Below are 16,224 nucleotides of genomic sequence, written 5' to 3' on the forward strand. Positions count from 1 at the left end.
CCCTATGTGTATTAGGAAAGAAGGACAGAAATTATTCTCATTTCCTGGCAGGTGCTATTATTCTCATTTCCAGTGTACAGAAACAAAAACTCTATTTCCCCTAATATCCCTTTGTATATCTAAAAGACTGGTGGATGTGTTCCTGCATGTGACAGGCCTCTCATAAGTAGCTTTAGTCTTGCTCCATGCTCATCATACACAGAACTCCTATATATCCCCGAAAACAGAGATATTTTACTGATTACTTAATGGAAAGCCTGATAAAAAGGTTCATCATAGCCCATACAACAGAAACATAATCAAATTCTTTTTTAGATGTTTCTCTTCTTTTCCCTAAGTTTCCTCTTTCTAGCCATCAACTCACCTCTCCTCTTTCTCTTTCCTCTCACAAGCTTGCAACCCCTCCCACCGAAACAAACAACAATAAAACCTTTAAAATGTTTTAGCCTGTCATTTTTCAGTATGTGTGTTCCTTTCTGCAAAACCAAAGTCCTGTAATTTTCTTTAAATTTCCCTAACAATTCCCCTTAGTGTCTCATTTCATCCAGTTACAGGTGAAGAGGGGATGAGATTTGGTCTGTGGGACTCCAGAGAACAGATTAAGGAATAAGAGGAAAGCATAGAGAAGTAAGTGCTAGTGCAGTACAACTTTCTAACAGAGCAATGCAATAGTGGAACTGGCTGCTTCACACCGTAGTGAACTCCCCATCACTGGAAGTATTCAAGCAGGTCAGGCCTAAGTTCTGACCTCCAAAACCACCTGTAACAGCCCGGCATACTTTTAGACAATGATCCTATTTCCCTAAATCATCTCTTCTCAAGGTTAAACATCTCTGATTCCTTCAAGGGTTGCTTTTCAGGATCTTGGTATTGTTGCTCTAGATTTACCACAATTTATCACGAATTTATTCAACAATATTTATTGAGCATTTACTACGGTTTAGACACCATTTTAGGAGCAGGGACTATAGAAGTGAAAAAAACAAAGTCCCTGTCCTTGTAGAACTTACTGTCCACTGGGAGAGACAGGCAATAAACAAGTAAATTTGTAAAATGTCAGTGATAATAAGTGCTAGGTAGAAAAATAAAGGGGGAAAGGGTTGGAAACCATGAAAGCAATGCACTGGTTGCCTTCTATCAACACTTGATCTATAAAGAGATAAAGTACAATAAGACATCTATTTTAAACATTAGCTTTTACTTCATACATAGCCATATCGCCCATCTTAAATGGATTTTCTAACTTGATATTTTATTAATATCAACCAAATAACAACAAAACATAGACTAATTATGTATCCTTATATATTAGTTATAAATGTATTTGTAAGTCTATATTTTAAATTTTATTTTCCTCATATAATTGTTACAAAAATAATATAGTAGAAAATATGAAAAACACAAAAAAGTAGAAAGGAAGGGGGAAAACCAAATTTCACCAACAAATGTTCTATTTAGAGATATTTCCTTTTAGAATTTTTCTATAGTTATCATCAAAGTAATTGAAACTGTAGTGTATATTCTGCTTTATTTATGTATAATTGTGATAATAACTTTAGTGTTATTACAAATTTTTAATAAATTATTCTAATGACTGCATAATATGCCATCATGTAGATGTATTATAGTTATTTAACCTCTCTTCTGTTGTTAGAATCTATGTTTGTTTTTCTAGTTTAAAATCTCCCAATGTAGCCCTGGCCAGGTAGCTTTTTCCCCATCACAAATATGTATCGTGGTACATAAAGCTTTTTATCTATCGGTTTAAAAATAAATAAGGAAAAAAACACATGGTAATCTCAATTGAAGAAGAGAATTCATTAACAATTCAACATCCATTCATGTTAAAATCTCTCAACAAAAGATTAACAGAAGGAAACTTCTCTAACCTTTTTTAAAAAGTCGATCTACAGAAAGGACATTATACTTAATGGTGAAAGACTGAATGTTTTCTCCTTAAGATTGGGAACATGGCAAGGATGTTCACTCTTGCTACTCCAATATCATCCACAAAATTCTAACCAATGCAACAAGGCAAGGGGTTGGGGGAGAGGGGGGACATATGGAATGGAAAAAAATAAATAAAACTGTCTCTGTTAGTAACCAACATGATTGTCTATGTAGAAAATTCTATTAAATTTACCAAAAAATGCCCTAGCTGGTTTGGCTCAGTGGACTGAAGGGTCCCGGGTTTGATTCCAGTCAAGGGTACATGCCCGGGTTGCAGGCTCAGTCCCCAGTAGGGGGCATGCAAGAGGCAGCCAATCAGTAATTCTCTCTCATCACTGATGTTTCTATCTCTCTCTACCTCTCCCTTCCTCTCTGAAATAAATAAAAATATATTTTTAAAAATCTACCAAAAAACATCCTATAGTTAAATAGTAATGAATTCGGCAAAGTCACAGAATACAAAGTCATAATATATAAATCAATTGTATTTGTGTATACTGGCAGTGAGTAATTGAAAAAAAAATTAAATAAACAAAATCATTTATAATTGCACCAAAATAATGAAGTACTTAGGAATAAATATACTAAAATATATGATAGATATTTATGCTGAAAACTATAAAGCACCAATGAAGGAAATCAAAGATCTAAATAATGGAATGAGGAAGCATTCGAGATCCTCTTCCCCAGCATATGCTGTCAACTTGGCTCAAATAAACTCTTATAAAAAGTTTAAATAATAAATAAATAAATGGAATGCAGGACATGATCGGGGGTGGGGCCGGCCAGGGGGATGGGCTGCAGGCAGTTGGCTGGCCTCCCCGCCCCTGATCAGGGTGTTGGGGGCCGATCATGGCCCAGATCAGGCTGGTTGGCTGCTACAGTGTGCATGATAGCCACCAGGCGTTCTGGTCATTCTGGTTGTTCCGCTGTTCCGGTCGCTGGGTTTTTATATATATAGGTGGTGACATGAAGCAGGGTATAAGTAGAGATGGTGAAAGTACTTGGACATCAGACATATTGTGAAGGTAGAGCTGATAGAATTTGCTAATCGATTGGATGTGGGTATAAAAGAAATCGAATAATTTAAAAATGACTTTAAGAAATGCAAATTAAAGCCACAATATAAAGCTACTACTTACCAAAATATTGAAAAACACAACACAGATAGGCCTGACTTTTTGCTTAACTTTTATGTTTAGGGTGAAGGAAACTGCCGAACTTCCTATAAATGAAGACTCCAATTCCAACTGCGCAATAAAGGGAATGGGGAACGAGGCCAGAGCTCTCCCCTCCCCCCACAGCATCTGCCCGGGATGCACCTCTCCCGCCCACCCGTCCATCTGCGGAAGGCAGACTGTCCAGGGAAACAGCCCTCTCTTTTCTACACTAGGCCCCCAAGCCACCCGGCCCCACACCTCTCTGCCCCCCTTTTGTAAGTATGTGAAAAGGACAAAACTGCAAATGTGGAGTCTTGGCTGGAGCCTCTCCAGCTGTGACTTTTAACTATGTAATAATGTACAGAGAAAGTTGTAGGTGTTTTGAGACTGTGTGGCTGTGCAATTTCTGTACATGCTCTAACCAGAATCAATTTTTTGAGCCCAAGATTAGGACTGCTTTAATCCCTGTTAATATTCCATTTCCTCTCCTTCCAGAACCTGTAACGTCATCATTTGGAATTCATTCCTTTTGAGTAGGTTATTCTTCCTGTCTCAAGAAGGTCCAACTCCTATTATTAGGAGTGGTAAAATAACACACCATCTGCCATTAGCACTTTAGCAGGGATCTATCTATCTATCTATCTATCTATCTATCTATCTATCTATCTATATTACCCACCATGAAACTTTATTTAATGCAGTCTTGAGATCTGTTACTCCTTGATATCCATGCAAACAAAATTAGCATTATAGCCCTGGCCGGTAGCTTAGTTAGTTAGAGCGCCATCCTGATACACCAAGGTTGCAGGTTCAATCCCTGGTCTGGGCACAGACAAGAATCAACTAATGAATCATATAAACCTTGGCCTATAGCTTACATCATAAATAAGTGAAACAAGTAGATCTCTCTCTCTCTCTTTCTCTCTCTCTCTCTCATCATCATCAATAATAAGATAAAATTAGCATCACTAGGAATTTCATCACACAAATTGCTATTGGGTTAGCTAACTGTCATTGCGGATGGCAGTGAGCTGGCCTGTGAAGCCAGAACACACCAGAACACAGGACAGATGTCCTTTGATGGAAGGAAAGGAAAAGAAAGGCCTGCAGCATAGCACAGCGATAGGGCACCAGGGGCTAGAGGTGGGAAGGCAGTGATCAGAGAGCCGAGATGGGAGCATGCCAAGAACACACTGCACTAACTTCACAGCTTTGTCTCCGACTGGCTCTGGCCTTAAGCCAGTTTCTTCCTTGAACTTTCATTTCCTCTCTTCTGAATCTGTCAAGTCTCTACTCACATCTGTTTCATAGAATAATCAAAATCCTCTTCCTCTGTCCCCATTTATTCAATAGATATTTATCATACCTGACTCTAATAACACTTTCTTCTGTTCGTACAACATTAAAGCCCTTTTTATCTCTTTTGATCCAAGGGAAGGAGAATTAGCCCTGATTTCCAGAGATGGACATAGAGTCTCAGAAATGATAAGTGATTTACCCAAGGTCACCCTTTTAACACTGAGGCCTGGACGCTTTCCATTATCTATACTCTGCTGCCCCCTACTGTGCACTTAGCATTAGATACTAAGTTGCAAAGACAACATATCATGGCTACAATAATTTAACAAATATTTATTGAGATCCAACTGTGTGCTAGACAAAAAGACAGGCACGGTCCTTGTGCACATAGAGCTTATGCCATAGAGGGGGAAATAGTATTACACAAATAATCACAGAATTATAATTTGGATAAGTACTGTGAAGTACAAGCTGCTATATGAAGGTATAGATTAGGGGTATCTATCCTAGTCTGGAGGCTTAGGGAAATCTTTCATGAAGTGGAATCCATAAGAATTGATTATTTATTGCTATGGAGGAATTTAAGGAGGTATCAAGGATGTCTCCCAGCTCTCTGGTATGAACTGGGCAGATGGAGTACTGTTACTAAATTAGGGAATGAGGATGAGACTTTGAATAGGAAGAACACGAGCTTGGCTTTGCCTTTTGCAGTTTGAAATCCTGTGAGACATTCAGGTATAGATGTGGAGTAAGCAGTTGGACTTAGGAGTTCAGGAGCAAGGTCGAGGCTAGATATAGACAATTAAGAGTTGTTGGAATGCAGATGATATTTGAAATTGTAGTAATGGATGAAATCTCTTAGTAAGAAAAGATCAGAAAGAAAAGAGGGCTTATAACTGTCCTGAGAAACGCCTGAATTTTAAAGGTCACTTGGAAGAGATGGAATAGAAAAGGAAACTTGGAATGAGAGGCCCTGAGTTGGAGGGGGTGGGGGGGAAATTAGGAGGGTGTAATATACCAAAGCCAGGGGAGCAGTGTTTCAAGAGGGAGACTGTCAACTGGGGTGAAAGTCCTGAAGAAATCAAGTAGAAGTTACGTACCTTGCTAGCCTAGTGAAACAGAGGCCTAGAGGTTGAGAGGACCAGGCCAAGGCCTCCTAGAAAACTCTCCAGAAGCCACCATAATGTGTTATCTTAGACCCAGGGGTCTTCATAGTTTTTCTCACAAACCACAAAAAATAATTTTGATAAATGATGCTGCTCCATCACTAAAGGATGGTTCTCTGAAACTGATCTTTTTCATTGTTCCTCTGTCACTTCCAGGATTTTGTATTGCCAAAGGCAATGTACCACAGTAAGATTCAGGATGCGCCAGGGATGTGCCTTTCTTATGAAGACTAGCAGAACTACAATTACGAAGGAAAAGTTAGCTTGGAGCTTCAACCCCAGGACCTTTCCCAGGTGGAGTACATACGGAAGTTGAGGATTCGGAAATGAATTCCCTTAAAAAATAGAAAGTCTTCATGTATCATAGGGATATTGCGTACCCCCATTTGAAAGCTAATGTTACAAAGGATTAGGGGCAATCTGAAACTCCTGCCAGATTCCTGGAACCTGGAACTGACTGATGGGACCAGCTGGCCCTGATGGAATCAGACCCCTATTTTAAATGCCTGAAGAGTATAAGGTGATTCAGAGATAGGTGTGGGTAGTTCGGGGGATCCTCCAAAAGCTTGCTGGTTCAGGTGTCTCCCACACCACTCCAAGGTATTTCTTCTTTAAAAAAATATGTTTTTATTGGTTTTAGAGAGGAAGGGAGAGGGAGAAAGAGAGATAGAAACATCAATGATGAAAGAGAATCATCGATCAGCTGCCTCCTGCATGTCCCACACTGGAGATTGAGCCCATAGCCCTGGCATATGCTCTAACCAGAATCAAACCGTGACCTCCTGGTCCATAGGTCGACGCTCAACCACTGAGCCACGCTGACCGGGCTCCAATACCACTTCCTTTTTGAAGCCTTCCTTGACCTCCCTGATCTTCTCCAGGCAGAGTGACCTACCTCACTCTCCCCAATCCTATAGGACACTGTAATGTGTTGGGGTTATTTGTTACATGGAATATGGGCTCAAGTCTTATCTCTTTCACCTGAAGGCTGTCTCACTTGCCACAGTACCTTCCAGAGTGGCTGCTTAGTAATGGTTATAGAATTTTTGAGGTAATTAATGAACAAAGTTACAAGGAGTTAAGGACATATCCTTTAGTGTCAGGCACTTGGGTTTTATTCCTGGTTTTACTGTTTTCTAGGTGTATCATTAGATAAATCATTTCCCCTCTCAACCTTTCCTTAGAATCCACTCCATGGGACAGTTGTGAGGATTAAGTGATATAACATAGATAAATTGCTTGGCAGACACTAAGCCCTCATTCAGTGTTAGCTGCTGCAATAGGAATTCAGAGGAAGGACAGAAGTCAAAGAGACTTCCTAAGCCTCCAACCTATATTTCCTTTCAGATTCCTGTTTTTAGTTGTTTTGGGTGGGATTTGTTGTCTTTATTTTGGGGGTAAATTTGGCTGGCTTTATGCTTAGGGCCTTCTGGCAACAAGAACTGCCCATTGCCGCAGATTTTGGTGACCACCAACTATTTCCTTCCTTTATAAGAAGCATCTCTACCCTGTGATTGAGCGATTGAGCTAGAAGTTAGTTTCCTCCTACCTAATGTTAAAGAAAAAAAAAAAACTCAGTGACACTTGTGAAAGCATGGTAAGGAAGACTTTACTCACAGTAAGGGGACTCTCACTGTGGGCATAGGGTCCACTGCAGTGAAATTTTGCAGTGGGCGCAAGAAATTAGTCTCAACTATGAATACACCATGGTCCTCGTGGGAATTTATAGTCAGGGAGCAGGGCAAGGGTCAGTGGATGGAAATTTACTAAGAAGAACCATTAGGGGTCAGGGATTCTGGCTGAACGAACCTACCAGGATTCTGGTTGAAGAGAGGCCAGGGTGATCAGACGTCACATGAGGAATGATGGAGGATGAGAAACCCAATCAGATATCAAGGTGATCAGATATTGAGGGCTAGGGGTTCTGATTAAACCAGTGGTTCTCAACCTTCCTAATGCCGCGACCCTTTAATACAGTTTCTCATGTATTGTTGGAGTGACCTCCAACAATAAAATTATTTTCGTTGTTACTTCATAACTGTAATTTTGCTACTGTTATGAATCGTCATGTAAATATCTGATATGCAGGATGTATTTTCATTGTTACAAATTGAACATAATTAAAGCATAGTGATTAATCACAAAAACAATATGTAATTATATATGTGTTTTCCGATGGTCTTAGGCGACCCCTGTGAAAAAAGGGTCGTTCGACCCCCAAAGGGGTCGCGACCCACAGGTTGAGAACCGCTGGATTAAACTGACTTAGTGGGGCTCGAAACTAGATTTACAAGGAAGTGCACAGATGGGCCCAGAAGGTTTAGGAGCCTGACAAAAGACGGGTCAAGCAAAGAATCTTTGTCACCGAATGGAGTTCTGATATCTGCAGTGAAGAAGCCCACATGATCTGGGAGAAAGAAGTTCCAAGGGAGCATGAAGAGCGCCTGCCTTGCAGCTTCGGGAGCTTTATTTAGTTCAGTTCTCAGCTTTTCTCCCCTCCTTGCAACAGCCTCTTAACCCATCTCCCTCTTATATCAAGGACTGTTGTGAGGAAAGCATCTAGCACAGAGCTGAACAAAGTAACCAGTAAATGCAAGTCCCCCTCTAACCTCCTCCACACTGGTCGCAGGTTTATACGCCTAAACGTCCTCTTCTTCCCTCTGAAGATGGATGAATATCCTAGCTCGTACGTAGCCCACCTCTCCACTTGTATACTTGCTACTCAAGGACATCGCTTCAGCAATTCTCCCCCTCTCACCTGCAGCATCCATTTCCCCCTCTACTGGATCCTTCTCAGTCAACATACACGTTATCTTCCCCATCTTGAAAACAAATAAAAAGTTAACCCTTTCTTGACTCTACTTCCTCCTCCAGCTGCCAGTTTCTCCTTCTCTTTGTAACAAAACTCCTTGGAAAAGATATGTGTGTGTGTGTGTGTGTGTGTGTGTATATATATATATATTTTTTTTTTCACCATTTTCAATTCCTCCCCTATTCTCTCTTGAACTCACTCCAATCAGATTTTTGTCCACTACATGCCACCAAAACTGTTCTTCTCAAAATTGCCAATATCTCCACATTGGTTAATCAAATTACCATTTCTTAGTCATCATATCATTTAACCTGTAAGCAGCATTTAACACAATTGATTATTCTTTGTTCCTTAAAAAAGTTTCTTCACCTGGCTTCCAGGATTTCTCCCTCTCATAGTTTTTTTTCTTTTTGCCTGTTCCTTCTTAGTGTCTTTTGTGGATTCCTTTTCATTTTCCCAGGATTGAGTCATCAGAACTATCAGAACTTTTTTTTTCTCTCTCTCTCTCCACTAAATTCCTAAGTAATTTTTTCTGGTCCTTGGCTTTTAAATATTATCTTTATTCTGAAAGCCTCTAAGTTCATATTGTAGACTAGACCTCTTTCCTGAACTCAGACCCACCTATGACAGAGCCTACTTACCACATCCACTTGGGTGTTTAAGAGACAGCACCCACTTATGTTCAAAACCAAACTCTTCCTATTTCTTTTCAAACCAGTCCCCTGGCAGCCTTCTTTGTGTCAGATAACAACAACTCCATTCTTCTAGTTACTCAGGTCAAAAAGTTTGGTGTAATTCAACTCCTCTCTTGTTCTCATACCTCATGCGCAATCCATGGCCAAGTTTTATCAACTCTGCTTGCAAAACCTATTGAGAATCCAACTACATTTCACTATTCTCACTTGGACTCTGGCCCAAGCCACCATCAGCCTACCCTGGGATTAGAGTAATGGGCTCCTACCTGGCCTTTCTGCTATTGCCTCTCAGCCTGTTCTCAGTGCAGCAACCAAAGTGCTTTTGTTAAAGGTAAGTCAGAAGGTGTCTCTTCTGTTCTCAAAACCTTCCATTGGCTTTTTATGTCAGGTAGATAAAAACTTTTCCCCTCCATAACCCTCATCTTCTAATATTCTCACCCTTCTGCCACTCCAACCACACTGGTCTCCATGTTGTTCCTGAAACTTACCAGGCATGCTCTTGCCTCAGAACTTGTTCTCTGTGTCTGAATTCATTCCTCCTAAATATCCCCATGGTCCCTTATTCCTGCAGGTTTTTACTGAAAACATATCTTTGTAATTATAAATCTCCCTAATTGACTAAAATAACGATTATAACTTAACCTTCTTTAAATCTCCAGCTATCACTCAAAATATATTTAATAAATATTTGTTGAATGAAGAAATGAGAGGGGGTGAATGGAAGAAAGGTCTCCCATGTTCCTACAGTGCTTCTTGGTAAGATTACCAATATAAAAAAGTTTTTTCTAACATCCACTATGGGAAGCCACCCATTGTCTTCACTATCAGAGATGTGTAAACAAGGATTCCTGAACGCTGGCGAACCTTGAGCCCTGGCAATGGCCAGAGCTATGCACCGATTGTTTAGTCCAGCCAATGGGGGCTCAAGCAACTTCCTCACCAAATAGTCTGAGAGTAAATCTTTCTAATATTTACTGACCTTTAGGATAGTCTGTCTGTTACCGCAATTGCCTGTCTGACTCAGGGCTAGGTGTGTATCCAAAATTGAATAAAAGGTTGGCAAGGCCTGGGCACGAGTGGAAGTCCTTCTCCTTGTGTTGGGCTTCCCACCTGGCCCCCAATATTTCCAAATTATTACTTCTTGTCTTGTCTCTGTCATTCGCTCGCGGCCCTTCTCCAGATCCCAAACCCTGAACCACGCAGGACGTGGATCCACAATCCACTCAGTTAACTATAGTTTACAAAGTGAATTCCAACCATTCATACGGTCCTTTCCATGAAGTGGGGAGGGAAGAGGTTGTGAGTTTTATTTTACGAATGAGAAAAACAAGGCTCAAAGAGATGAAATAAATGACTTGCCCAATGGTGCACCACAAAGTAGTGACAGCCAATGCCTGAATCCAGGTATCTGACTCAAACTCCTTTTCCATGAAGAAAAAGGAAAAGAGAAGTCAGAGCCCTGGTGATTCCATCTTAGGGTGTTACTCTGAAGTCTTAACACTCCTCTTCAGCTGGCTTCACAATGGACTCTGAACCTTCCTGACTAGAAAGTTACCTTAGGGATACATTTCATAAGCATCCATTTGCCTTATACCAACCTCTTCTTTCTTTATCATTAATTATCTTCTGTCACTTATATCCACCATCCTTGGAAGTCAGCTCTAGCCCTACGTCATCATTAGCACTTCAATGAGCACTTGGCATTATGAGTAAGGAGATGAATAAGACAGATCATGTATTTAAGAAGTTCAGCCCAGCCTGCTCCCTTTCACTCCTTGAATGTACTGTTTCCTCCTCCTGGAATATACCCTCTCCAAAATCTTCCAACTTTGGGCAGCTCCTTGCTCTTTCCTCAATGTTTCCAGAACACTTTGTTGCCATCTCTGTCATAATTTATTTCGTAACCACAGTGACTTACTTATGTCTGTCTCTCTCTTGAGTAGAATGTGAGCTGTTTAATTCAATGGTGTGTATACAAGTCTTCAGTCCCTGTGATCTCCCTGAAACTGCCAACCCTCTGCCTCACCTTGAAACACTCCTCCACTTTCCCATGATACATCACAACCAATTCCTCAATCTTTCTAGGCCACTCTCTAGGCTCATTTGTTGGCTCCACTTCTTTTAGGCCCTGAATATGTATGTGTCAGATGAGGCTTGTAGCCCGGCCAGGGATGGCTCAGTGGTTGAGCGTCGATCTATGAACCCGGTCAGGGCAGATCAGGGCACATGCTCAGGTTGCGGGCCCAATCCCCAGTGTGGGGCATGCAGGAGGCAGCCCATCAGTGATTTTCTCTTATCATTGATGTCTCTCTCTCTCCCTCTCCCTTCCTCTCTAAAATCATTAAAATATATATATATAGTTTTAAAAAGATGAGGCCTTTAGCTTATATGGCTCTTTCCCACTCTGGTCTTTCAGTTTCTATCATATTGACTGAAGGTTTCCAAAATATTCCTTCTCCACCCTCTTCTGAACTCATTTCTACATGCATCTCAGGCATCTTGTGGTCATTTCCATCTCAGAAAGTCTAAACCAAACTCCTGTCACCTCCCTCAAGCCATTCTAGAAAAAGTGTTCTAAGGTCAGATTGCTCCAGATAATCTATTTCATAGGGTTTACCTATACGGATTAAAGGCAATATAACATAGTAAAAGGCTTAGGCCAGGACTTGATACACAGTAGGCATTCAATAAATGTTAATTATTTTGTTATTTGTTATCATTAGTTCTTTTTAAAAAAATTTGAAACTGTTTTTTAAAAATATATATATATATTTTTTAATATATTTTATTGATTTTTCACAGAGAGGAAGGGAGAGAGATAGTTAGAAACATCGATGAGAGAGAAACATCGATCAGCTGCCTCCTGCACATCTCCCACTGGGGATGTGCCCGCAACCCAGGTACATGCCCTTGACCGGAATCGAACCTGGGACCTTTCAGTCCGCAGGCTGACGCTCTATCCACTGAGCCAAACCGGTTTCGGCTAAAATATATTTTTATTATTGATTCCAGAAAGAGGAAGGGAGAGGGAGAGATAGAAACATCAATGATGAGAGAGAATAATTGATCAGCTGCCTCCTGCATGCCCCACATTGGGGATTAAGCCTCCAACCTGGGCATGTACCCTGACTGGGAATTGAACCATGACCTTCTGGTTCATAGGTCAATGTTCAACCACCAAGCCATGCCAGCTGGGCTTATCATTAGTTCTCATATCTAGACTATTGCTGTAGTCTCCCAACTAATCTGTCTGTCTCCTCTGGTCATTGTTCTGTACACTGGGAGGAGAACTAATGTGGAACATCTATTGAGTCCTAACCACTTCATCCTTACAGCAACCTTCAATAGTTCTACCAGCATCATTTCATAAAAATGTAACAGAGCCAAGATTTGAACATAGGACTAATTCTAAAGCCTGTTCCCTTTCCACTGTTCCAAATTACCAGGTAACTATAAAATACCCTTTTCCACATATCATCCTGCTCAAAAAAAAAAAGAAAAAGAGAGAAAAAAAAGAAAGAAAACACAAACAGAAAAATCTTCAACCGCCACTCCCATCTCCCTTCAACCCACATTCATAATCCTAGGAATTAAGGTCTTGTACTATTTCCCTCACTTCCCAGCTCTTTCCTATAGAAACCCTGTGCTCCAGAGAAACTGCCCCAGTCACATCCCGTCCATCCTCACCTTCCTACCTGACGTGCCCCTCCCGTTCCTTTTCCTGGTTAAAATCCGCCCTGACTTCAAGGCCTCGCTGGAGTCCCACCTGCTCCGTAACCCCTCTTCTGCCTTCCCCGGGCCCCAGCCAGTCTCCCCGAGCCCTGAAGCACCGGCCAGTGTCCTTTTGGGCACTCTGCGTTTCCTACCCTGTGCTGCTTCTCACCAAGCTGTAAACTCTACACGTCAGGGAACCAGCCTCCTTTCTTTTGTATCCCAGGTAGTCCAGAGTTCCCCATACATATAGGAAGTGCTCGCTAATGTGGGTTGTTTGGGATGACAGATGATCTTCCCAGCTGGGTGATCTCTCTCCCTCTGGGGGGTGAGGGGTGAGCTTCACCTTAATTTCACCTAACGTCGCTCAGGTCTGCCCCCTGAAACACCCTCCGCTCCATTCTCCAGTCCTCACCAGGGCAGACCCCAGCCGCTCTCCTCCGGGCTGTTTCTTTAACTCATTCTTCTCCAATCCCGCCATTAACCCCAGGGCACCCCCGTATCCCCCCTCAGTCCAGTGGCTTCGGACCCTCGACCCCTATACCCTCCCGGGAGCCATCACGTGGCTCTCTCTCCAGGATTATTTGTTTAGCCTCTTCCTCCTCCCTCAGGGCTGCCCCTCGACCCCCCTCCTCCAGCCCCACCCCTCTGGACCCTGCCTCCTGAGCTGTTCTTCTGGCCTCCGCGGCCCCTTCCCGGCCTCGCTCCTCGACCAGTGCCCCCCGGCTGGCGCGGAACCGCCCCCCGCGGGTCCCGCCGGGTGCTGCCCCCGCGCCCCTGGCCGCCCCCCGCAGGGGCGGGGCGCGCGGAGGCGGGGGCGCGCTGGCGGCCGAGGCGGCGGCGGCGGCGAAGACAGGCGGGCCGGGCGCGTGTCCGCAGCGCCGTGACTCGGCGGCTCCGCAGCGGCTGCAGCGGGAGGACCCGGCCGGAGCCGCCGCCGCCGCCGCCGCCGCCATCGCAGCCGGGCGGCCGGGCCCCGCCGCGGGGATGCCGAGGAGCCGGGGCGGCCGCGCCGCGCCGGGGCCGCCGCCGCCCGGCCGGGCCCCGCGCTGGAGCCGCTGGCGGGCCCCTGGGAGGCTGCTGCTGTTGCTGCCCGCGCTCTGCTGCCTCCCGGGCGCCGCGCGGGCGGCGGCGGCGGCGGCGGGGGCCGGGGACCGAGCGGCGGCGGCGGCGCGGGCGGCCGAGGCGGAGGCGCCCTTCGCCGGGCAGGTGGGGCTGGTGCGCGGGGCCGGGCGCGGGCGCGGGGCCTCCGGGCAGGGCGGGGGCTGGGTCGGCGCCGGGGCCGGGCCGCGCCTGCGGCTGGGAGCCGGGTGGTGGCGGTGCGGGGGTCCGCGCCTGGGGTCGCGGGGCGGGGGCTGGCGGGCGGTGCCGAGGCCGCGGGGCCTGGAGCGCTTCAGCACCGCGGACAGGGGCAGCGGCGCGGGCGGCGCGGGCGGGTCGCTGTTGTAGCGGCGGTGGGGTGTGTGGCCTGCATGACTATGTGTGAGGGAAGCCGTACACCGCCTCGGAGTAAATAGTAAGCGCAGCCGGTCTGTTGTGGGCTGGGGAAGAGCCCGAGGATGTGCACGCTGGAGGGAGAGGATGGGTGGGGTGGGGGCCAGGGGACGGGGAAGGACTCCATCACTGTCTTCGTATCCGAAGGGCTGTCACGTGGAGCAAGGATAGACTTGCTCTGCGTGGCCCCGCGGGGCAGTACTAGGGCCAACAGGGGTGGGGGTAGGCGTTGCAAGAAGGCAGGTTTCGGCTCAATATAGGAAGAAGTTTGTAACAATCGGAGCTGCTCAACCAGCTTCGGAGGCGGTGAGCTGCTCATTACTGGCATGTGCAAGCGAAAGCTCCAGGAGAAGATGGGATGGATACATGCATACTTGCACGGATACATGCATAATAATAATAATGCCAGCTAGCATTTAATGAGCACTCACTACATGCCAGGCCTGGTGCTGTGTTGTATATAAATTAGTATCCTGTTTAATCCTCATAACTACTCTAGGAAATAGTTGCAATTATTATTCCCATTTTACATGATGCCCACCTGTCCTTCCTTCAGTGGAAATAGAGAACAATTTGCCCAAGGTCATAGGGCTAGTGAGTGATGGAGTTGGGGTTCTAACCTAGGCAGGCTGATTCTCGTCCCCGTATATATTTAACCATAACTTTGTTTTATATCACATGGTGGTGAAGACAATGGACTAGGTAATTTCTTTGGTCTCTTCCAACCTAGAGGTCTACATTCTAGTAAGTGATGTTAGTTGGGATAGTGGTTTTTTTGCTGAGGAAAATCAGAGTGATTGCCTTAGTAAATTCTAAGAGATAGAATATGCTTGTTGAAGCAAGTAGTCTATTTGTTCAGAAGAATCTGCCAGAATGGGAACTGGACATGGAACACAGGGGGTCATAAACTCTCTGAAATTATGTGCAAAATTGTGTTTGTATGTGCAGATGTGTTTCTCTAGGAGAGAATCCATAGTGTTCTTCAATCTCTCATGGGTACATGATCCAAAAAAATTAGAATATGTAGCCCAGCTGGGTGGCTCAGTTGGTTGAGCACCAAAAAAAGAGAGAGCGAAAGGAAGGAAGGAAGGAAGGAAGGAAGGAAGGAAGGAAGGAAGAAAAAGAAAGAAAGAATAGGTGGTGGGTTCAACTCCCAGTCAGGGCACATGCCTAGATTGCAGGATTTAGTCTCCAGTTGGGGCATATACAGGAGGCAACTGATGGATATTTCTCTCGCCTCTCTCTCTCTCTCTCTCTCTCTCTCTCTCTATTTCTCTCTCTCAAATCAATAAAAAATATCCTTGGGTGAGGATTTAAAAATTAGAGTGGGTAGAAAGTCTTTTTAGCCCCATTTGGTAGTTGTCTTTCAAAGATCTTATAATTGCTAGTCTACTTTTAAAAAAATATTTTATTGATTTTTACAGAGAGGGATAGAGAGTTAGAAACATCGCAGAGAGAGAAACATCGATCAGCTGCCTCCTGCACACCTCCTACTGGGGATGTGCCCGCAACCAAGGTACATGCCCTTGACCGGAATCAAACCTGGGACCCTTGAGTCCACAGGCCGATGCTCTATCCACTGAGCCAAACCGGTCAGGGCGGTTATGGCGACTTTTAATGAAAACTTTCCCTAGTCTGTGTTTCATCTTTTTTTTTTTTTTTAATCCTCACCCGAGGATATTTTTCCATTGACTTTTAGAGACAATGGAAGAGAGAGGGAAAGACAGAGAGGAATCGATGTGAGAGAAACACACCCATTAGTTGCCTCCTGCATGCGCCCTGACTAGGGCCCAGATCGGGGAGGAGCCTGCAACCGAGGTACATGCCCTTGACAGGAATTGCACCTGGGACCCTTCGGTTCGCAGGCCAATGCTCTGTCCACTGAGCCAAACCAGCTAAGGCTGTGTTTCATCTTTATTACAACTCAGCGTAATGGA

General features: G+C 44.3%; 1 protein-coding gene across 1 annotated transcript in view; it reads left to right on the top strand.

Annotated features, from left to right (window-relative positions):
• The first annotated feature begins 13,780 nt into the window (after positions 1-13,780).
• The window catches only part of MMP24 (matrix metallopeptidase 24), a 44,474-nt gene continuing 42,030 nt past the window's right edge, over positions 13,781-16,224 (top strand). Inside the window, exon 1 of the mRNA XM_070420196.1 lies at positions 13,781-14,002. Within this exon, the coding sequence (XP_070276297.1) occupies positions 13,781-14,002 (222 nt within the window). The remainder of the gene's footprint in view (positions 14,003-16,224) is intronic.

This window comes from Myotis yumanensis, unplaced genomic scaffold (genome assembly GCF_028538775.1).
Source record: "Myotis yumanensis isolate MYYU_CA2020_CCGP unplaced genomic scaffold, mMyoYum1.0.hap1 SCAF_7, whole genome shotgun sequence".
Lineage (NCBI taxonomy): Eukaryota > Metazoa > Chordata > Mammalia > Chiroptera > Vespertilionidae > Myotis > Myotis yumanensis.